General features: G+C 32.8%; 1 protein-coding gene across 1 annotated transcript in view; it reads left to right on the forward strand.

Annotated features, from left to right (window-relative positions):
* LOC135219286 (corticotropin-releasing factor receptor 1-like) overlaps positions 1-25,000 on the forward strand; it is a 472,633-nt gene that overhangs the window by 223,130 nt on the left and 224,503 nt on the right. Inside the window, exons 4-5 of the mRNA XM_064255916.1 lie at positions 586-677; positions 2,008-2,114. Of these exons, the coding sequence (XP_064111986.1) occupies positions 586-677; positions 2,008-2,114 (199 nt within the window). The remainder of the gene's footprint in view (positions 1-585; positions 678-2,007; positions 2,115-25,000) is intronic.

The raw sequence follows: 25,000 nt of genomic DNA on the forward strand, positions 1-25,000 counted from the left end.
CTCTCTCTCTCTCTCTCTCTCTCCCTCTCTCTCTCTCTCTCTCCTCTCTCTCCCCTAATGCCAATGTTCCTAATATCGTCCCTTTTTCTTTATCTCCCTCTATCCATCCTCTACTATCACTCTCACCCTTTCCTGTTAAGATTGTTGTTTCAATTATAATGCCCAGCATTTTTGACATTTTATATTTCCCACCCTTGGACTTGAAGGGCATCTGAAAATATGGCATAGACACTAGTATATGTCATTTTCGGTTATTTTTAAATGCCAATTTCTTCTCATCCCTTTGGTGTTAGTTATGCTGTACCCGCCGCCCCCAGTATTCTTTTATGTATAGTAAGTCATTCATATACCAAGTTTGGTTGCAATTGCTCAATGCGTTTCAGAGTTATGCTGGAACATACATATACACAGACATACATACATACATATATACACACAGCAGTTTATAAATATGCGTGCGTGTGTGTATGTATACCTAACGTATACTCTTTTATCTCTATAAACCATGTGTATATTCACATTCTATATACTCTGTATACTGTATGATATAGGTTTTATTTTTCACTAAATCTTCCTTCTTTTCAGCTTATGCTTTCCGAGAATGTGACGAAAAGGGTGTCTGGTTATGGGGTGGATGGACGAACTATTCCCAGTGTCTTCATGTTATCGAAAATCAGGTAAGTGAACTAGACCTCTTTGAGGAGAAGTACAGGATTAGTACTATCAATTAGATATATAATTATTTATTGTGTGCAACATCCTTTATAAAGTCTTATTTACAATCATACACACACACACACACACACACACACACACATATATATATATATATATATATATATATATATATATATATATATATATATATATATATATATAGTATAGTATATCTTAGTTTTACCAGACCACTGAGCTGATTAACAGCTCTCCTAGGGCTAGCCCGAAGGATTAAATATATTTTTACTTGACTAGGAACCAGTTGGTTACCTAGCAACGGGACCTACAGCTTATTGTGGGATCCGAATCACATTGTATCGAGAAATGAATTTCTATCGCCAGAAATAGATTCCTCTGGTTCCGCGTTGGCTGAGCCGAGAATCGAACTTCCTACCACCGGAATAGTAGCCGAGCGCGAAATGCACTCGGCCAACGTGGAATTATGTATATATTTATTTATTATATAAATGTATATGTGGGTAAATATAAAGCTACAGGACTATATATTGGTGGAATGACTCCCACCCTTATCCAGTAGTGAATGACAAAAGAAGTTACATTTGTAAATCCTATAGTGGGAGCTATGCCCTTAGGTCATGACTGGGGTCACCGCTAACTTTCCCAATGGAGCCTGGGGACACTGACCATATAGACAATATCTTCCTGAAGGCAACGATGAAGATGATTAAGACAACTGACAGGTCCAATGTCGCCTTAGCGGTGACCCCAAGCATCACCTAAGGGCATAACTCCCGTTATATATTTCGCAAATGTAACTATTTTGTCATTCACTACTTGATAAAGGTAGGAGTCAGTCCACCGAAATATAGTCCTTAGCATTAAACCAGTGTTTCAATGGGCCATTTATAATTTATATAGTATATATATATATATATATCTTATATATATATATATATATATATCTATATATATATATATCGATATCTATATCTATCTATATCTATATCTATATATAGATATAGATATTAGATATAGATATAGATAGATATGATATATATATAATATATTATATAATGATATATGTATAGATAATAATATATATATATATATGTTATATATACAGATAGATATATAGATATATATATATATATATATAGTATATATATATATATATATATGTATATATATATATATATATGTATATATCATATAATATATATATATATATATATATATATATATATATATATGTGTGTGTGTGTGTGTGTGTGTGTGTGTGTGTATGTGTGTATACATTTCTTTAAAGCTTGCTTTCATGTTCCTTTCCAGACGAACGCATCAGGTGTTGTTGAGGCTGTGCGATACATCACTTTCACCGGAGCCCTCCTCTCGCTCTTTACTCTCACCATCACAATCTTCATATTCACGTATTTCAGGTAAGTAAAATTTTCAGAAAATTGGTCCTTCTAGAATTGGTAATTAGCCTGAAAGACTTTATGTAACTCTTTACATACATGTAGATATATGAAAGGGGTGTTGAGTTGGCCATCTTTAAAGGAAGGTATATCGAGATATTGTTATCAAATGAAATAATACAGGTTGAAGCTTTATAAGTGAATTGCTTGTCCAAGTTTATGCGTCAACAGTAGAGTTGAAATGTATATAACGTGGAGGCACAAAAAAGAATTTTCAAAACCTTCAACATGGTGAAAGGATGGATCATCATGTGGAAAAATGGAGATAGATGGTGCAAAGTGTCCATAGTTCAGAAATAGTGGGAGGTGCGGGAGGGAGGAAAGTCTCATGATGGGCCAGATACTGACATGGAAAGTATATTAGAACAGAGGAGAGTACACCTTATATCTTTTCCATGTCATCTATCTAACACTTTTCACCATCTATCGTAATATATTATTTCCACATGACGGAACTATCGCAAAACACGATAATCCACCCTTGCACCTACGCTAAAAGCTTTGCAGTTTCTTTTTCGTATCTCTAAATTTTATATTTTGTCAATTGTTCTGTTGCTTCATATATTATGCAAGAAATTAATCTTTTAAACTTTAGCTTGTAATACTTCATTTGATATCAACATCTAACATCCTCGTATACATTTCTGAGTATTTGAAAAGTTGCCTTTAATCTTTCAGACTTCGGTCTGATTATGGTAAACACTGGTTACATGAATATTCATCATTATTTCTCCAGCATGTTAAAGCAAGGAGGTTCGTAAAATATAGTACACAGTGTATAATCAAAACTGAAATTTTGACCTTAGCTTTGAAGAAAATCGTTTCCCCAAAAGTCAATGAAAAACATTACAGGAAGAAATTTTTATAACAGCAAATCCAAAGCGTATACTACATATCAAAGGCCGTTGGCGTTGCGAACAGATTTAAAAATCTGTGAGTGCAGAGGTTAACTTCAATAACAGAAAGCCGAATCTCTAGGATCTCTAGTGACACTCTTGTAAGTCAATGAAGACATTTAATACAAGAAGGAACGTGTAATGAGCGTAGCTTTACTTAAGAGATCCTTTTGCTGCCTTTTGTGGACGCCAGAAAATTTATGGGCAGTTTCAAGCGAATTATTTCTCAAATTCTTTGTGACGTGTATCCATACTTCAGCTCACTTTATATATATATATATATATATATATATATATATATATATATATATATATATATATATATATATATACACACACACACACACACACATATATATATATATATATATATATATATATATATATATACACATACATACTATATACACATATAAGGATCCACAGTAATACTCTTGTTTAACAAGACGAAATGAATTTGTAGAAATAGATTTCGTCTTTCCAAACAAGAGTTACTACTGTGGAACCTTCTACTGGTAACTGAGAATGACGATACGGTGTTTTATATATATATAGGTATAATATATATATATATATATATATATATATATATATATATATATATATATATATATATATACCGAGGTTGAAGGCGGTTCCTGAAAAACCAGATATACAGAATCGGAGGAAGGAGAGATAACAAAATCCTATTTTAATGGGATTTATTAAGCTGACGTTTGAGGACCATGTGTCCCATTTTCGAAGCTAAAAATTAAAAGGAACAACATAATTGAAAATAGACTCAGATTAAAACATGATAAAAAGTTATTTCTTAACATGAGGAAATGCAAAGGGAGTTAGTTACAAGAAAAGAGAACAGTGATAACCAGTTAGTTCTGAAGGCAAAAGCTGAGTGCAGGGTCCGTTCCGGTTCCGAGGAGTTGACGTGGACTGAGTATTTAATTGGGGAACCAGTTGTTTAATAAGAAATGATTCGAGTATTGCCAATTGGTTTTCGGTTGGAGCTTTGCCTATTATATATATATATATATAATATATATATATATAATATATATATATATATATTCTATTATATTATATATATATATATATATATATATATATATATATATATATATATATATATATATATATATATATATATATATATATCTGCCAAGATGTTCCCCGTTCCTCTTACTACACCCTAGTGCATCTTCCCTTACTTTGTAGTATTTTTAAATGTGAGTTACATATGGTACTTAACCATCCATGCCTATGAAGAAATCAAAATCTAGAAGAAAGATTAATCTTGGTCCAATGAGCAACCTATCCCCTTCCATTCTCTCCACACGAGCAAACTTTGTCTAACCGCCCATGTCGATTCTTGTCGTAAGCAACTTCCTTTCGCCTCTTACTCTTTTCCTTCTGATTTGCACAGTCAAAAATTCTTCTTAAAAGCTTTAATCTTTTCTCTCTACTTCTCATCAATTCTTCCTCACTTCACATTACTAGAGTATCTTTCATGGCTAAGTGTATAACATTTGCCAGTGTCTTGAACTCTGGTACTGTTATTGCACAGAATAAATCATACATTATTGTTTCTCTGTAGGGGAACGAGGTCCAGAGGGCCGCACCAGACCTCTTATAAGCTTCAAAACCCTATCCGTGAACAAGGGTCCATCCTGGTGTAACCCAGTTTGACCTAAACAAATCAGGCAAGTCTTAAGTCTCAAGAGATGCGGATTATTTTATGAAGTCAGGAAGGGAGAGAGAGAAGGAAAATGTAATACAGTGGAACAGGAAATAAGGCAAGAGACATTTTTGGTTTTTCGGCAACTTTCACCTTCCCTGCTCTTCTCTGTTTGCGTCAAAACCCTAGACGGCTCCCAAAAGCTGGGGCGTTATTTCACAGTTAATAAAGTAAGCGATGATTCGTTTTTTTTTCTTTTTTGGTACTCATCCAAGCGGTTTTTATTTTACATGAAATCTATCTCGGTTTCAAATCATAGAGAGAGAGAGAGAGAGAGAGAGAGAGAGAGAGAGAGAGAGCGAGAGAGGGGAGGGGCGGATGGCGGGGATTGGCAGAGAGAGAGAGAGAGATAGGCAAGTATTTTTCCTTCTTCCAGTGGGAAGATGCTTGTTTCTGAATCGTACACAAGGCTCCGAAAGGATACGTAAAAAGGATAGAAAAATTTGCGCTCGATAATTGTTGATTTTTAACACTTAAAAATGAAAGATTATCATGTTTTGAACTGAGGACGAATTGTTTCTTTTATAGCACGATGTTTGTGAGTCAGTCATTTTTCTTCAAGCTGCAAGTGAGTGGGCGTGCGTCTGTATAAGTCTCTCTCTCTCTCTCTCTCTGCATAGACACACACGCACGCACACATACAGATATATATATATATATATATATATATATATATATATATATACATAATATATATATATATATTATATATATATATATATATATTTATATATATATATATATATATGTGTGTGTGTGTGTGTGTGTGCGCGTGTGTGTGTGTGATACAGGGTGGGTGTAACACGAGTTTATGCAAAAAAAAAAAAAAAGTAAGTTTGAGCAGAAAATACTAGATAAACATATGCTTATAAGGCTTCGTTTGTCGTGGTGGGAATTTTAAAATAACCATTATCACTAGTGGTGCGTTAACGCGATGGAGTTTAAAGTAACCTGGGATGTAAGGGATGGAGGCCAGAGTGAAGTGAATAAGGCAGATGGATTATCAATCTTTTAATTATGATTCCTTTTCTTCCAATCAATCTCATTTTAACGATTAGCTTACAGTGGTATCATATGGCTCTAGGTATAAAGTAAATAGCGTAAATTTTGCTGGGCAACATTTATTTGTGATCGTTGAATTCTAGCGGGCTCTGTTTCGCCTCCTCGCCATGGAGTTTTTCAATCAGTAGACATGACTAGGCCTATGCCTGTGACTGGTTCCTGATGAATAATTTTGATGGAGAGAGAATTTTTGAAAATATATTTTAATCTTTGATAGGTGTCTAATGAATATGCCTACCTGTCCAATGAATACCAATTATAGGGATTCAATAATGCATGATTTTTTTTTTTTTTCAAAATCTAAATAATACACTTGATTGGGAGGTACTTTATTCGCATCAGCCTAATTGTTCCATCCTCCTTCTAAACGGCAAACCTCCCCACCCCACATCCCAGGCTACTCTGACCTCCCGCTACCAACCTCCATTGTATGAAAGCAGCGCTAATGATAATGGTTATCTGAAAATTCCTCTCACCAACTAAAGAAGCCTTAAAATGCATATATATTTATCGAACATCTTATGGTGAAAATTACTTTTTCTCTCATTTCACAAAATATTTGCATAAACTCGTGTTACACCTTGTATATTTAGTTTATATATATATATATATATATATATATATATATATATATATATATAATATATTATATATATATATATGTGTGTGTGTGTGTGTGTGTGTGTGTGTGTGTATACATATATAATAATAATAATAATAATAAATTTCACTTCAGCTCAAAGCCATATACATGGAATATACAAAGTAAAGACAATGACAAACACAATCCAGATATATGAAATAGCATGATAAAAAATAATAAATCGGCAATATTCACACAGTTGCTGAAGAAGTATAAAAGATACTATTCATAACAAGGGCAATAGGAGCAATAATATTGAGAACAGTAGTTAAAATAAAATATTAAAAAATGATAACAATTAGTGATCAGATTGCATACAGTTAAATTACAGCTAGGGGCTATCACCTGCTTACCAATGATGTGGAAGTTACTAACAGGTATCATCAGCGAAAGGCTATAAAACTACCTAGAGGATACAAACACCATCCCCCACCAACAGAAAGGCTGCAGAAGGAAGTGTAGGGGCACAAAAGACCAGCTCCTGATAGACAAAATGGTAATGAAGAACAGTAAGAGAAGGAAAACCAACCTAAGCATGGCATAGATTGACTATAAAAAAGCCTTCGACATGGTACCACACACATGGCTAATAGAATGCCTGAAAATATATAGGGCAGAGGAAAACACCATCAGCTTCCTCAAAAATCCAGTGCGCAACTGGGATACAATACTTACAAGCTCTGGAATAAGACTAGCAGAGGTTAATATCAGGAGAGGGATCTTCCAGGGCGACTCACTGTCCCCACTACTCTTCTTAGTAGCCATGATTTCCATGACAAAAATGCTGCAGAAGATGGATGCTGGGTACTAACTCAAGAAAAGAGGCAACAGAATTAACCGTCTGATGTTCATGGACGACATCAAGCTGTATGGTAAGAGCATCAAGGAAATAGATACCCTAATCCAGACTGTAAGGATTGTGTCTGGAGATATCAGGATGGAGTTTGGAATAGAAAAATGTACCTTAGTCAACATACAAAAGGGCAAAGTAACAAGGACTGAAGGGATAAAGCTACCAGATGGGAACAACATCAAACACATTGATGAGTAGGGATACAAATACCTGGGAATAATGGAAGGAGGGGATATAAAACATCAAGAGATGAAGGACACGATCAGGAAAGAATATATGCAGAGACTCAAGGCGATACTCAAGTCAAAACTCAACGCCGGAAATATGATAAAAGCCATAAACACGTGGGCAGTGCCAATAATCAGATACAGCGCAGAATAGTGGAATGGACGAAGGCAGAACTTCGCAGCATAGACCAGAAAACGAGGAAACATATGACAATACACAAAGCACTACACCCAAGAGCAAATACGGACAGACTATACATAACACGAAAGGAAGGAGGGAGGGGACTACTAAGCATAGAGGACTGCGTCAACATCGAGAGCAGAGCACTGGGGCAATATATGAAGACCAGTGAAGACGAGTGGCTCAAGAGTGCATGGGAAGAAGGACTGATAAAAGTAGACGAAGACCCAGAAATATACAGAGGCCTGACCTGCGTAAACTCTCGTTAATTGGCAGTTTGGCACTGACAATGTTAAATTCCATCTATCATCTATGTATTTATTTGTATCTATCCGTGTGTTCACACACACACACACGCACATATATATATATATATATATATATATATATATATATATATATATAAGCGAATACCACGGAAAATGATAGTCAGAAATCCAAGCGCTTTTGTCTTTATTCAGACATCGTCAGTAGCTCCTTGACGATGTCTGAATAAAGACGAAAGCGCTTGGATTTCTGACTATCATTTTCCCGTGGTATTCGCTTATTTATGAAGTCACGTGCATCTACTGTGATTTTTTAAGCATATATATATATATATATATATATATATATATTATATATATATATATATATATATATATATATATATATTATATATATATAGGAGGTATACAGGAGCGCAGACATAAGAGGTTCAGGAGGTCCATTGATACTAAACATGAAGGCCAAGATTTATTATAAAACATTTCGCACATAAACTTTGTGTATCTTCAGTCTGTAAAAAGAGAAGTGCATATATTAAAAACTAAAAAACAGGATTCACAATAGTATTCATGTTAAAATGCAATAAAATATAAATAGTTAAAAAAGAGAAGAAGAACCACTGAGGTACCAACCGACTAGAATGGAAGGAAAGCAAGGAATGATTTTTGAGAGAGCCAGGTCCAAGACGTTGACTATGCCAGATGTAGAGGTGAAGCCGAGGTGTTGTTATTCAATGGGGGAACCAGCCTTTTAATAATTAAAGATTCCAAGGTAGTTAGGTGGTCCGGGTCTTTAGTATAACCTATTATCGAGAAGTGCTGTTTTGATACATTTATTTTGCATTTGGTGGCATGATTCTTGATACTAGAAAATTCAGGATTACTAATTCTTTGACCTGTTCTGTAACTGAAACCCATATGACTACAATATCTCATCTGCAGTAATCTTCGAGTCGATCCCACGTAAGTTGCAGGGCATCCTGCGCATTTGAATTTGTATACAACGTTGGATCTCATGAAGTCCTGCAGACGATCTTTGAAATTAAAAAGCGAGCCAATTTTGCAAGGATTGTTTGAGATAAGCTTAATTTTGAGATAAGGAATTTCTTGTTCTATTATTTGTGAGAGTCTAAGAGAAAACTTCGAGTTTGTTATGTATGGAATCGATGCATACATCAGTTTCTTTGGGACATCCATTAGCGGAGGAGGTGGTTGGATATAGTTACTTACTAATTTGTTAATTATATTATATACAATGTCTTTGGGATAGGAGTTTTTTCGAAAAAAGGTTATTAAAAATTCCATTTCGTTATGAAAAATTTGCCAGTTGGATGAATATTTCAAAGCTCTATAGACCAGTGTGTATATGGTATTAGTTTTAAAGGTTTTCAGACAAGAACTATAGAAGTTATTGGCTAATCCCGTGAACGCCTTTTTACGATATACTGCAGTCGTGAATTCAGAATTGACTCTAGTGACAAGAATGTCCAGAAATGGTCATTTGTTTTCATTTTCTATCTCCATTGTGAATTTAATGTTGGGATGTTGTACGTTAATGTGGTCCAAAAATTTTGCTATTTGCCACTGATATCTGAAAAGTGCAAATGTGTCGTCAACATATCTTCTGTAATACATTGGTTTTTCAAGAAATAGGACAATTGTCTAAAAATTCTGTTTCCAAATATGACATAAAAAAGTTAGCAAATATTGGCCCAAGTGGCGACCCCATAGCAACTCCATCGACCTGCGAATAGAGTCGTTGATTATTTTTAATCAACGACTCTATTCGTGAATTCAGAATTGACTCTAGTGACAAGAATGTCCAGAAATGGTAATTTGTTTTCATTTTCTATCTCCATTGTGAATTTAATGTTGGGATGTTGTACGTTAATGTGGTCCAAAAATTTTGCTATTTGCCACTGATATCTGAAAAGTGCAAATGTGTCGTCAACATATCTTCTGTAATACATTGGTTTACAAGAAATAGGACAATTGTCTAAAAATTCTGTTTCCAAATATGACATAAAAAAGTTAGCAAATATTGGCCCAAGTGGCGACCTCATAGCAACTCCATCGACCTGCGAATAGAGTCGTTGATTATTTTTAATCAACGACTCTGTTCGCAGGTCGATGGAGTTGCTATGGGGTCGCCACTTGGGCCAATATTTGCTAACTTTTTTATGTCATATTTGGAAACAGAATTTTTAGACAATTGTCCTATTTCTTGTAAACCAATGTATTACAGAAGATATGTTGACGACACATTTGCACTTTTCAGATATCAGTGGCAAATAGCAAAATTTTTGGACCACATTAACGTACAACATCCCAACATTAAATTCACAATGGAGATAGAAAATGAAAACAAATGACCATTTCTGGACATTCTTGTCACTAGAGTCAATTCTGAATTCACGACTGCAGTATATATCGAAAAAAAGGCGTTCACGGGATTAGCCAATAACTTCTATAGTTCTTGTCAGAAAACCTTTAAAACTAATACCATATACACACTGGTCTATAGAGCTTTGAAATATTCATCCAACTGGCAAATTTTTCATAACGAAATGGAATTTTTAATAACCTTTTTTCGAAAAAACTCCTATCCCAAAGACATTGTATATAATATAATTAACAAATTAGTAAGTAACTATATCCAACCACCTCCTCCGCTAATGGATGTCCCAAAGAAACTGATGTATGCATCGATTCCATACATAACAAACTCGAAGTTTTCTCTTAGACTCTCACAAATAATAGAACAAGAAATTCCTTATCTCAAAATTAAGCTTATCTCAAACAATCCTTGCAAAATTGGCTCGCTTTTTAATTTCAAAGATCGTCTGCAGGACTTCATGAGATCCAACGTTGTATACAAATTCAAATGCGCAGGATGCCCTGCAACTTACGTGGGATCGACTCGAAGATTACTGCAGATGAGATATTGTAGTCATATGGGTTTCAGTTACAGAACAGGTCAAAGAATTAGTAATCCTGAATTTTCTAGTATCAAGAATCATGCCACCAAATGCAAAATAAATGTATCAAAACAGCACTTCTCGATAATAGGTTATACTAAAGACCCGGACCACCTAACTACCTTGGAATCTTTAATTATTAAAAGGCTGGTTCCCCCATTGAATAACAACACCTCGGCTTCACCTCTACATCTGGCATAGTCAACGTCTTGGACCTGGCTCTCTCAAAAATCATTCCTTGCTTTCCTTCCATTCTAGTCGGTTGGTACCTCAGTGGTTCTTCTTCTCTTTTTTAACTATTTATATTTTATTGCATTTTAACATGAATACTATTGTGAATCCTGTTTTTTAGTTTTTAATATATGCACTTCTCTTTTTACAGACTGAAGATGCACAAAGTTTATGTGCGAAACGTTTTATAATAAATCTTGGCCTTCATGTTTAGTATCAATGGACCTCCTGAACCTCTTATATATATATGTATATATATATATATATATATATATATATATATATATATATATATATATATATATATACATATATATATATACATATATATATATATATATATATATATATATATATCATATATATATATATATTATATATATATATATATATATATATATATATATATATATATAAGTCAATTCACATTACCGTGATTCATATACATACATCGAGCTACAATGTCCTTTAATAACTAATTCGCTCTACCTCGGAATTAATATATTTTCATATATGCTTAAAAACCGAAGGGGAATTTTTCACACGATAATCGATTTGCCTGGTCCCGGGCGCGAACCCAAGCAGATATTCAAATCCAGGAACGTCAGTGAAGCGGTGGTGGGGTTGGTAAAAGCTTCACTGACGTTCATGGATTTGAATGTCTTATTGGGTTCGCGCCAGGGACCAGGCAAATCTATAATCGTGTAAAAAATTCCCCTTCGGTTAAGCATGTACGAAAACAAATTAATCCCGAGGTAGAGCCAATTAGATATTAAAGGACATTGTAGCTCGATGTATGTATATGAATCACGGTAATGTGAAATGACTTATATATATTTTTATATATATATATATATATATATATATAGATAATTATTATATATATATAATATATATATATATATATATTAATGTACACACGGATAGATACAAATAAATACATAGATGATAGATGAAATTTAACATTGTCAGTGCCAAACTGCCAATTAACGAGAGTTTACGCAGGTCAGGCCTCACAGGTCTTTTAAGCTAAATACAACTAAATATAATTACAATTTTATTATCATTATTTTGTTTAACAATGATTGAATTACGTAGGTCTATCATCCTGTCCGTCAACACAGTAATATCTTCGAGCAATTCTCCGCTTTATGGCTTCGTCATATAAACTTAATAGTACAGGAAACAAGCCTAAAGTAGGATATATCTTTTATATTCGAAACCTGAAGCTAGGTGTCTGTTGCAAATTAAAACCGTGGAGCTTAGTATGTGCCTTGATAAATACAGACAGAGGAGAAGGTGAGCCTAAGGCACTACTATGAGATTCAGGGCCTCTGTAACACGGTTTTTTCGCAATAACTTTTTATCTATGCATTTCATAAATATAACGCTTATTCAGAATACATATTATATCAACACATAAATTTTGAGTGTATTCTGCACTACGTAGGTTGAATAAATTTGGTACTTATAATGTAAAAGTGACCTTTTTTTCTTTTTTGAAGACGGGACAACTTACTCAGAGAAAAGGTTTCGAACGCACTCGTTACGTAACTTATGACATCATTTCTTCCCTGTTTCTCGATGGATGATTGGCTATACGTAACGAAGGCTAAACCTCTGGCAACAATGACATACAAATTTAAATACAAGCAAAGCAGTACACCTTTATGAACTCTGGAACCTCCCCACTGATAATTGTCATAATGAACAAACCAACAAAATATGTTAATAAATACAAAAACACTTCGATTATTAGTCTAATTCCCAGAATAAGTTTCCAAAGAAATTACAGTCTACTTTATAGGTCACAATCAGATTGACAAGATGTAGGGAATAGTTGGTAATTACCAAAAACATAGTAGACAAGCTTGATTTGATAACTGTTATATCCTATGTCAAGCAATTTTATTTATTGGCTATCTACCTATTTACTGAAAAAAAATAGCCGGTACCGTATATTGGCTTTAAACCTTCACCAATAATTATCGTCAGAATGGTGACTTCATGAGGCTCCACCCACTTTCGCCTCGTTATAATTCAGGATAACACTGAAGGCTACCATGGGCATTGTTGGATTAGAAAATTTAACTTCTGGCTATAAAAACTAATTTCTCGAGTAGTTGTAAGAAGTGCTGAATGATCCTCAAGGATCCCAGCAGTTGGTCTAAACGTTTAATTCATGTATATTACTGCTATACTGTTGCGGCACTACTGCTACAGTAGTATTACTACGCTAGCACTGATACCCCATCCACATCTATGTATCGTTCCGCCATTCATAAAGTCTTTGGGTTTCAGAGCCGATGGCATTTCTGTCTGGTGGATGGGCGGGGCAACATTTAGTCAAGAGGTGTTTGTTTACCTTGATTACGTAATGAATGTTTTTCGACTCTTGGCTCGTAATCATTGGCCGTGGCGTCGGCTAGTTGATTTTTACTCTATAAAAATCAAAACCAACGGGTTTAGGTTATTGATAATGCTGACAAAATTTGTGTGTGGTTGTAAAATATACAAATGTCAACTTTCAGCTACATCCGATGCTTTGACAAGGAGCAAAGTCCAAAAAACCGTGTTACAGAGACCCTGAATCTCATAGTAGTGATTTTTTTTCTGCCCAGCCACAGAAACATAAACAAGAAAAGAGGTCAAATGTAATTTAGGTATAAACCTTGAGTGGTACTCCGCCTTCAGTTGGAATCCATTTGTCATTCGTCACTTCATCTGTCCAGATTTGCATCCTAAATACCTGTACCAGTTGCTTACTTACTTTTTTCATTTCCATTTTCAGAAATTTCACTCGTGCGATCAAAACTATATATAGATCTTTTAACTAGGTTGTCCTGGTATAGCTGTAGAGTGGACGTCGCAAGTCCATATTAACGTTTCTGTACAGGCAGATTAGCAAGTTTAGTCTTTACATTGCTACGTTAAAGGCTCTTTGTGTTCTGCAGTTAATATTACTAACCTACTTTCGTTATTCATTTATTTGGTGTTGCTGAGAAAATTTATTTTCTCTTTCTTCTTTAAAATGCGCCCTACAATGGTTATTTAACTACTTTCTGTGACTAGCGCAGGCTTTTTGGAGCTCTAAAATTTCTGTATCACCTGATGAGGTATTTAGTAAACTTATTTGTCTCCTTATTTAAATACTGGATTTTGCTTCTATTTGTTCGCTGCCATTTTACCAATTTTTTTTATGACGTCAGAATCATCTCCGTGTTTAACCTCTTCAGCCAAAATTAATGGGTCTTTCAAAGACTGTTATCTTCCTGCCGACAGGAAAAGATTCCCCATGGTTTCAAGTGCGGCGCTTTAATAACGGGCCCCCCTCTCCCACCCGGCTTTTTTTTCAAGACCCAAAAAAATTAATTTAGCTCTCACCCGTCTTTTATGTGATCCGTCTAAACACGTCACTTTGAAAATTCAATGGATAACTTCGTCCCCATTTCATTCTCTCTCTGACGACCCTTTTCTTTTTATAATTCATTCTATTGTGACGGAACACGAAAACAGACCCTTTTCAGTAGAAACATCAAACGTCCTTCGTATTGTTTTAGGTCTTTGAAGTTATCGCCTTTTGCTGTAATGAGTCCTGGTATTTCCCATTATATCATTCATTTTATCACTTTATTGGCTCTCAGAAACTTGCTCCTTTTGTTATGGTGACTTTTGACGTATTCGTTGTATTTACTGAAAGGCTTCCGTTGGGAATATCCATAGTTGTGTCACTGGTCAAACAGTTTACTTATGCTTCATGAATTTAAAGCGTTTTTTGTTTTTACCAAAATGATGCTTTTCATTATTACAACTTCAAAGAAGATAAAGGATAACATATCTTTGAATTCATTCTTATGGCCTAAAATATATTTGTAGTTTATTAATAACAAACAAACGCTTTGCATTACAGAATTATTTAAATGTTGACAATCAATATTGCATATTTTTATTTCAAATGCGCATGTTGTACAGATAGATAAATCGATGATTTCCTCCATAAATATTTACCAGAAGGAGAGAAATCCTCATCTGCCTTAATTTGTTTGTCTTTTAATATATGCTTATAGCTTTGCCTTTATTTGAATGAAAACAAATAATGAAAACATTAAAAAACAAACCAACTTGCATCACGCACTACATACAAGAAAGCATTCTCAGAATTATTCCAGAACTCTTTCAATACTCTAGACGGATCAATGACATTGAGCAATAGTGATAAAATGATTTCCTGTAAGTTTCCATTTACATAACTTAATAACTCACGAGTAAGATTTCCAGAGCTGGGAAAGTCTAATTGTTTTAATCTGGGGAACTTCTCTCAGATCTGGAAAACTAACTTAATTTCCCAGAAAAGAAGTCTTTGGGGACGAATATCTGTGAATGTCAAGGAAACGGCTGCTCTAAGATATCGTTTATTGATATACTTTTTTTGAGAGACGAATATAGAAAGGTTATATACGACTAAAATGCAGTACAGGTGAGGTCTTTTGATAATTTTTTTTAGACAATGAGAAATATACATACGAGGGGGTAGTACTGAACACGGCGGCCCGCGAACCTTCCGCCAAGTTTAGTTAAAGTTAAGTAAAACTTAGTTTAACCCGACCACTGAGGTGATTAACAGTTCTCCGAGGTTGGCCGAAAGATTAGATATTTTCACGTGGCTGTGAAACCAAATGGTTACTTAGCAACGGGACCTACAGCTTATTGTGGGATCCGAACCACATCGAGAAATGAATTTCTATAACCCGAAATAAATTCCTTTGATTCCGCGTAGGCAGCGCGGGGAATCGAACCCGGACCCAGAGGTCGGTAGTCGGGCACGTTACCAACTCGTCCAACGCGGAACTCCAACTTGAGTGCCTGTTTAGTGCCAATTGTGCTTCATTAAATATATTATTTTCTCTACTGTTTAGCCCCCCAAAAATTATCAACTAACGATATAATCGTGTGCCCTTCTCCTTGACATTTACCTGAACATCACCAAAGGTATCTCAGAACATATAAATGCGGGGTACAACCCAGGGAAAGGCACTAAGCTGAAAAGACCACGAAGTAACATGGCCTTCAGTTAAGTCGGTTTGTATTGGTGAGACGCATGAAAAGAGAAGCCTCTCACCCCGACTTCATGTTTATTAATGAAGTACATCATTTGTTGAACGGAGTTGAGTATGACAGGGCCATAATGCAGATGGTCTATAGGTGTGGTCTTATTTCTATGCTTTACTGAATAGTTTCGTACAGTACATTATAGAGAAATTGTTATATAAATTTGATTTTACATTTCAGTCATTCCTATAGAATGAAACTGCTTAAAAAAAAAATAATCTTCGCGCACACAACTTTGGAATCGGTCTAAATTTTCAATTATCCTACTAATTGTCTTTGAAAAATATAATAGAAACAGTAATGTTTTCTTAATTATTAAGGTTCTAATCCAAATAAGAGTCAAAAGATGGCTTAAGATTTGTCCGAAGAAAATGAACCACGACGATTACTGCCAGTTCCAAAATTGGGTTTACCAAGAGTAAATTTTTTCACAATATCGGAACTGAATTTCATAAATCTCCGGAAATTTCAAGTGGATAAATCTCCCGTTTATTGGCTCCTATTCATACAAGAACCAAAAAGGCCTCATAATCAACTGAGAGAGATTTACCAACCCAACACACAGATCTTGAAGGATGAAGGATTCATGTGCGAGTGAACGATTCCATTTTTCATTACCTTTCATATATTCAAACTGCTCTTCCATTTCGGATAAATTTATGACCCAGTAGTTACTTCTTGTCCTGTGGTAAGCTGACGCCAAGATAGAGAAGAATGTAGGGGTAGCAATATCATTCCCAAACAATTTGCAGAATAGAGCAAGCGTAATACAGACACTTAAAAATACATACATACATTCATGAAAGCATAATATCTGTGTGTTTGTGTAGTCACAAAAGCTTCTTCACCTCTTGACTTCTCAGAACCCATTTCAATACATATATAATTGCGTCCCTAAACACCTGTTAGAAATAAACGAAGACACTATCACCTTCCATAGGAGGAATCGTGCGAAGAATTCTCTGAACCAATGCCTGTCTTAAAATTTATTTGTTTTCCTTTTGTTCTTAATTCATTCCAAAGAGAAGTCATTAACGGAAAACCTAATCTCTGTTTCCTGTGTTTATTTCGATGTAAATATTCGTTTAAAAATAGGATATAGCCTATAAGAATAATAATAATAATATTACTATTATTATTATTATTATTATTATTATTATTATTATTATTATTATTATTATTATTATTATTATTATTATTATTATTATATAATAATAATAATAATAATAATAATAATAATAATAATAAGCACGAATAAATATCATATATATATATATATATATATATATATATATATATATATAGTATATATATATATATATATATATATATATAGATATATATATATATATATATATATATATATATATATATATATATATATATATATATATATATATACATATATATATACATATATATATATATATATATATATACATATATATACATATATATATATATATATATATATATAGTATATATATATATATATATATATATATATATATATATATATATATATATATATATATATATATATATATATATATATATATATATATATATATATATATATATATATATATATATATACATATATATATATATATATATATATATATATATATATATTATTCATATTTGTCTATACATACATATATACATACATAATTGTCTTTACTTCTGTAGGTCATTTCGTCATGAAGATGAATAAAAAGAAGCTCAAGGCCAAACAATAGTCTGCACTCTCGCCCTTTCTGGATATCAAGGCTTGTTCCTTTCCAGTTCCTCTATCCTACATTTTCCTTTTCTAGGTCTTTCTTCTTTCCAAAACATTTTTGTCATACGATCAACCTTATCATTTTACCTATGTAAGTGAACATTTCACAATCTTTTGATTCTTTTATATTTTCTTCTGTGGTGGGGAGAAGGACGGGCATCACGCTCACCTCAAAAAAAATAATGATACTTTCAGCGTGAGTGGATAAGGGAGGAAAAAAAACTAGAAATTAGTTCACAGAAAGAAAAGATTACCCAGATCTTGTATATTTAGTAAATAGAACAACTTATGCCTTATATAAGCACTCACACACACAGATATATATATATACATATAAACATATACATATACATATACATATATATTACATATACATACACATATACATATACATACTACATATAACATATACATATATACAGATACATATACATATACATATACATATACATATACATATAACATATACATATACATATACAGACATATACAATATACTATACATATACATATACATCTACATATACATAATACATATACCATATACATATATAATAATATAAAAATATTAATTATTAGGGTAGAAAGGGTCCAGGAATCCACCAAACATTGTGAAGAATATTTTATTAGGAACGTTTCATACTACTTCAGAGTACATCTTCAGCCTGTAATTATAAATTGTGACAATTTAATTAACAGTAAAATAACACATTAAGACTAAAACATCAAGATAATAAGTTAATTAAAAACCTTAGAGAACATTTAAAACAAGCAATAGACTAAAACTTTAAGAAATATGGTAATTAAAATTTATAGAAACATTTAAAACAAATAATGAGGGGACAAGTACCCTAAGCGAAAGTAGAGAAGGGAATGATTTGAAAACACAGTTCGGCCCAGATCTCAGTTATGCTAAATACAACGTGGCAGCAGCCACGTTTGCATTTAGAGAAGGAGCCAGTCGTTTGATGTATAATGACTCAAGTGTCGTTAAGTAATTGTTGGGAGTGCTGTCAATGATTGAGAAATGTGTTTTATCAATATTAATTTTACATATTTTGGCGTGGTTACGGATATTGGATAATTCTGGATTTGTTATTCGTTGTCCTGTTCTGTAGCTAACACCTAAGTGAAGTGACTAGAATATCTCACTTTTAGTAACCGTTTGGTCGATCCGACGTAAATACCAGGACAACCCGGACAATTAAATTTATAAATGACGTCGGATCTCATGAACGGTGGTAGTTTTTCTTTCTGTGTAAAAAATGTGCCAATTTTTAATGGGTTGACAGGAATCAAGTTTAATTTTAAACAACCTATTTCACTTTCAATGATTTTCCTTATTCGCTCGCCTAATTTGTTTTTATATGTAAAAGGAATGGTACAGTACATAACTAGCTTCTTAACATCATAGGAAGGAACTTGCTCAGAAAAATTATTATTTAAAATTCTATTTACTACATTATAAAAAACATTTACTGGATAAGAATTGTTAATAAATACCTCTTTAAAAATTCAATTTCTTCGTGAAATAAATGCCAATTTGAGGTATATTTCATAGCTCTAAAAACCAGGGTTTAGATGGCATTAATTTTAAAATTCAAAAAACAAAAACTATAAAAATTATTACCCAAACCCGAAAATGTATGTTTCCTAAAAATGGTAGTGCTGAGTCTATCATTTTCCTTAACAATCTTCAGATCTAAAAATGACAAGCAGTTATTATCCTCGGTTTCCATAGTAAAATTTATATTATGATGCTGGCTATTCACAAAATCCAAGAAGGCTTCACTTTGCCACTTATATTTAAATAATAAAAAAGTGTCATCAACATACCTTCGATAAAAGTGTGGCTTAAAATTAGAAGGGCATTCTGTTAAAAATTTTGATTCTAAAAAGTCCATAAAAATATCTGCAAATATTTTTATGGACTTTTTAGAATCAAAATTTTTAACAGAATGCCCTTCTAATTTTAAGCCACACTTTTATCGAAGGTATGTTGATGACACTTTTGTATTATTTAAATATAAGTGGCAAAGTGAAGCCTTCTTGGATTTTGTGAATAGCCAGCATCATAATATAAATTTTACTATGGAAACCGAGGATAATAACTGCTTGTCATTTTTAGATCTGAAGATTGTTAAGGAAAATGATAGACTCAGCACTACCATTTTTAGGAAACATACATTTTCGGGTTTGGGTAATAATTTTTATAGTTTTTGTTTTTTGAATTTTAAAATTAATGCCATCTAAACCATGGTTTTTAGAGCTATGAAATATACCTCAAATTGGCATTTATTTCACGAAGAAATTGAATTTTTAAAGAGGTATTTTATTAACAATTCTTATCCAGTAAATGTTTTTTATAATGTAGTAAATAGAATTTTAAATAATAATTTTTCTGAGCAAGTTCCTTCCTATGATGTTAAGAAGCTAGTTATGTACTGTACCATTCCTTTTACATATAAAAACAAATTAGGCGAGCGAATAAGGAAAATCATTGAAAGTGAAATAGGTTGTTTAAAATTAAACTTGATTCCTGTCAACCCATTAAAAATTGGCACATTTTTTACACAGAAAGAAAAACTACCACCGTTCATGAGATCCGACGTCATTTATAAATTTAATTGTCCGGGTTGTCCTGGTATTTACGTCGGATCGACCAAACGGTTACTAAAAGTGAGATATTCTAGTCACTTCACTTAGGTGTTAGCTACAGAACAGGACAACGAATAACAAATCCAGAATTATCCAATATCCGTAACCACGCCAAAATATGTAAAATTAATATTGATAAAACACATTTCTCAATCATTGACAGCACTCCCAACAATTACTTAACGACACTTGAGTCATTATACATCAAACGACTGGCTCCTTCTCTAAATGCAAACGTGGCTGCTGCCACGTTGTATTTAGCATAACTGAGATCTGGGCCGAACTGTGTTTTCAAATCATTCCCTTCTCTACTTTCGCTTAGGGTACTTGTCCCCTCATTATTTGTTTTAAATGTTCTATAAATTTTAATTACCATATTCTTAAAGTTTTAGTCTATTGCTTGTTTTAAATGTTCTCTAAGGTTTTTAATTAACTTATTATCTTGATGTTTTAGTCTTAATGTGTTATTTTACTGTTAATTAAATTGTCACAATTTATAATTACAGGCTGAAGATGTACTCTGAAGTAGTATGAAACGTTCCTAATAAAATATTCTTCACAATGTTTGGTGGATTCCTGGACCCTTTTTAATGCTCTCATCTGATTGTATATATATATATATATATATATATATATATATATATATATATATATATATATATATATATATATCACACACACACACACACACACACACACACACACACACATATATATATATATATATATATATATATATATATATATATATATGTGTGTATATGTATATATATATATATATATATATATATATATATATATATATATATATATATATATAATGTCATTGTTAACTGAAAGCTGCTCTTGAAGAGAGAGAGAGAGAGAGAGAGAGAGAGAGAGAGAGAGAGAGAGAGAGAGAGATTGTTGGAAGAAAGCTTCACGAGAAAGGAGGTCGTGATATGTAAAAGGTAAATATCTATTCTTTTGAGAGTAATGACTGGTTTAGTCCTTCTCTCGCCTTTCATTTCCTTTCCTTTGACTTGAGTGCCGGTTAAGAAAAAGAAAACAGATGGAAATGCCTGTAGAAAAACGATAGGTTTTAATTTTATTATTTAGTTTCAAGATATTATGAATCAACGACGTTGATTGCCGTAATATTAACGGTACATGATAATGCGAACAGTTAGTGCAAGGTTTTTTGACGCTTGGTCGCAGTAAATGAAACATCTGCTGTCTTTGGAAATATGCGTAGGAGGTTTCACAAAAAAGTAACTACCGGTACTAGCAAATAAAACTGACAGTTGAGGGTACGTTAACTTGAAACCTTTGTATGTGATATGGGGTCAATAAATGTTCATAAGCACTTTTAACTGTAGTTATAATATTGTTTAATGGCTATATTACTATTACAACACTAACTGGAAAGAAAGGATTTTGAGTAAATTTTGTAGTTCACTGACAATAAACTCAGTACGTATGATTAACTGAGGAACAATGAAAGATTAGTTAATCCTGGAATGGCAGTCGTTAATTCAGGGAATGCAGCCAGAGGCAGAGTGCCCAGAGGGCTTTTATTCAAGTATTCAAGGGATTATGTCTTTATTAATGGATTATGTCTTTATTAATTGGAAATCAATTAGATGTAATCTGTGATTTATGATTCGAAAGATTCGTCTGTACAAGCCACCTGAACATCGAATTCCTTCTATTTATTCGAAATGTTGTCGGCAGCGGGTCCCAGGTATCAGCCCCATGCACGTACCCTTATTTTACGTCACTTTTAGGTAAGAAAATGTTTCATTTCGTAATCCGTCTATGAATGTCAGAGCCTCTTTGTTGCATCACATTTTTTCTTTCTTGGTAAGAGGACAGTTTCATCTTTGACAATGAGTGACTCTTTCAACATACGAGGAATGCAGTTATTTTCTCACACATTGACTTGGTGTTTTAGGACAAATGCGTATATATATATATATATATATATATATATATATATATATATATATATATATATATATATATATATATATATATATATATATGTATGTATGTATGTATATATATACGCATTAACCTACAAATGTCCTTTGACATCTAATTCTCTTGTGATAGCTGTGTGGCTGAAGGAGGTTCACTGTACGTCCTGATTTCTGGGTTCCTAGGCTCGCGGCTGGGAGCTGGCAAAATTATTATCAACTAAAAATTCCCCTTCAGTTAACATTAAATGAAATATATTGATTCTGAGATAGATTTCTTATTTTAATTCGCATTAGGAGTGATTTCATGTTTACAGATGACTTGCATTTAGCTGAATATTCCTTCATTCGTTTTGCTTTGAAGACGATGTATCGTTTAGGTTTTCTCTGCTTATGTACGATTCATAATACGTACTATAGTTTTGCATGTTTGCTGTTTATGACCCATTAAGCGCTATGCAACTTAGTATAAAACCATATACTGATATTTATTAACTTGACGATCACCAATATTGACGAAGTTTTCGTTAGCCAAGTTGACTACGAGTAAAACTTTCCATTTTCCATACTATCTTACCGTCTTTTATTGTTCCTTCATATCAAAGCTACATGTGAAATTCCATACGAAAAGGTAATGCATTAAGGGAGGGAATCTTAAAAAAAAACATAATTTTCTGTAATATTTTATCATATTTATATCTGGAAAGAGGTACAGTCCTGAATACAAAGGTGGCTGTCTGTTGGCCAATTACTTGGAAATAAGTCGGTTAGAAATGTTTTCCACAGCAGTCAGTAGATGGAATTAGTTTGCAGATTTTACCACTTGGGTGATTATAGTTTACCGATATTAAGAGATCAATATTGCATTGAATGTGGAAACACTGAAAATATGATGCATGTATTTTACTTTTGTTCTTCAGGGAAAAACTTAATTTAGTTTCTGCAAAAACTATTGCAAGTTTGTAAGATTAACTGTGTGTGAATCTTCTTCTTCTTCTTCTTCTTCTTCTAGGGATGATAAAGTTTGATTTCGAGCCAATTTCTAGAAAAGACAGAAAAACTATAGTAATGTTGATAAGTAAACTTATTACTAGACTGTGGCAAGGATATACGAACGGGAAACTATTAATTGATCCAAATTTGAAAACTATGATTCAGGAATGGATGCAGAGATCCCGATTGATTTTAAATTTACAATTAAGAGACTCCTTTAAACAATATTTTACGGATAAATGCATAAATTTTTTTTAAATATTTAAAAATTATTGTAAAATATTTTTCACCATAAAATATAAAATTTGTAAACAACTAATGTATTTTTTTAATAAACACTTAAAACAAACGAAAAGTAAGGAAGTGATATTATTGCCGTAAGTTTTTATTATATATACTTCAATGTGTATTAGCTCTTGAATAAATGCCTAGTGTAATTCTGCACCTTACATAGAGATGAAAGTAATCCACTAGTTATATAAAGTATATATATATATATATATATATATATATATATATATATATTCATATACATATTGTTATGAACCACTGTTGGGTTAATCAGGTTCTTTAAAAAATAAGTATAAAAAAAATAAATGAAAAAAAAAATTATCAGGACTGAAAATCTGGCAGCAATTGAGACAGTCAAAGGAGGACGAAACAAGTAATACGAAACAGAGACCTTAAGACTAATTTATTATATATAAAATGTACAATTGTTTGAATTAAATATTTTTATAAAGGCACCAGTGGCAAAGTAAAAACCATTAAGCAAAAATAACCACATTTAATCTGAATATTATCAGAAAAGGCAAATATCAAAAAGGCAAATATCGACCAATCAGTATAACAATCTTTAACAAAATGAATGAGTCAGTACATCAAATAACCAAAAATAAAAGTTCCATGTAAGTATGGGGAAAAATAATTACTTTACATACAGGATCTGTATAATGTAATCACAATTAATACAGTAACCTTAATACGAGCAGTTAGCAAATAGTTAGCAAGAAAACATACGGTTACAACTATAGAAACAAATTAATAATGGACCATAAAAATCAAAAGCAGGGTTAACAAATTATGCCATAAATACACAGTTTCAATTTCATAATTACCTTAAGCATTAATATCAAAAACACTGGGGAAAACCTAAGGCACTAAAGCCTTATGCATTAAATGCTACAGGACACTCAACACCCAGGAAACCGTGGCAACTTGCAGAGATAACACCCGAGGACCCACTAAGAATACCTCCTGAAGAAATTCACCCAGCC

Source organism: Macrobrachium nipponense, chromosome 1 (genome assembly GCF_015104395.2).
Source record: "Macrobrachium nipponense isolate FS-2020 chromosome 1, ASM1510439v2, whole genome shotgun sequence".
NCBI lineage: Eukaryota > Metazoa > Arthropoda > Malacostraca > Decapoda > Palaemonidae > Macrobrachium > Macrobrachium nipponense.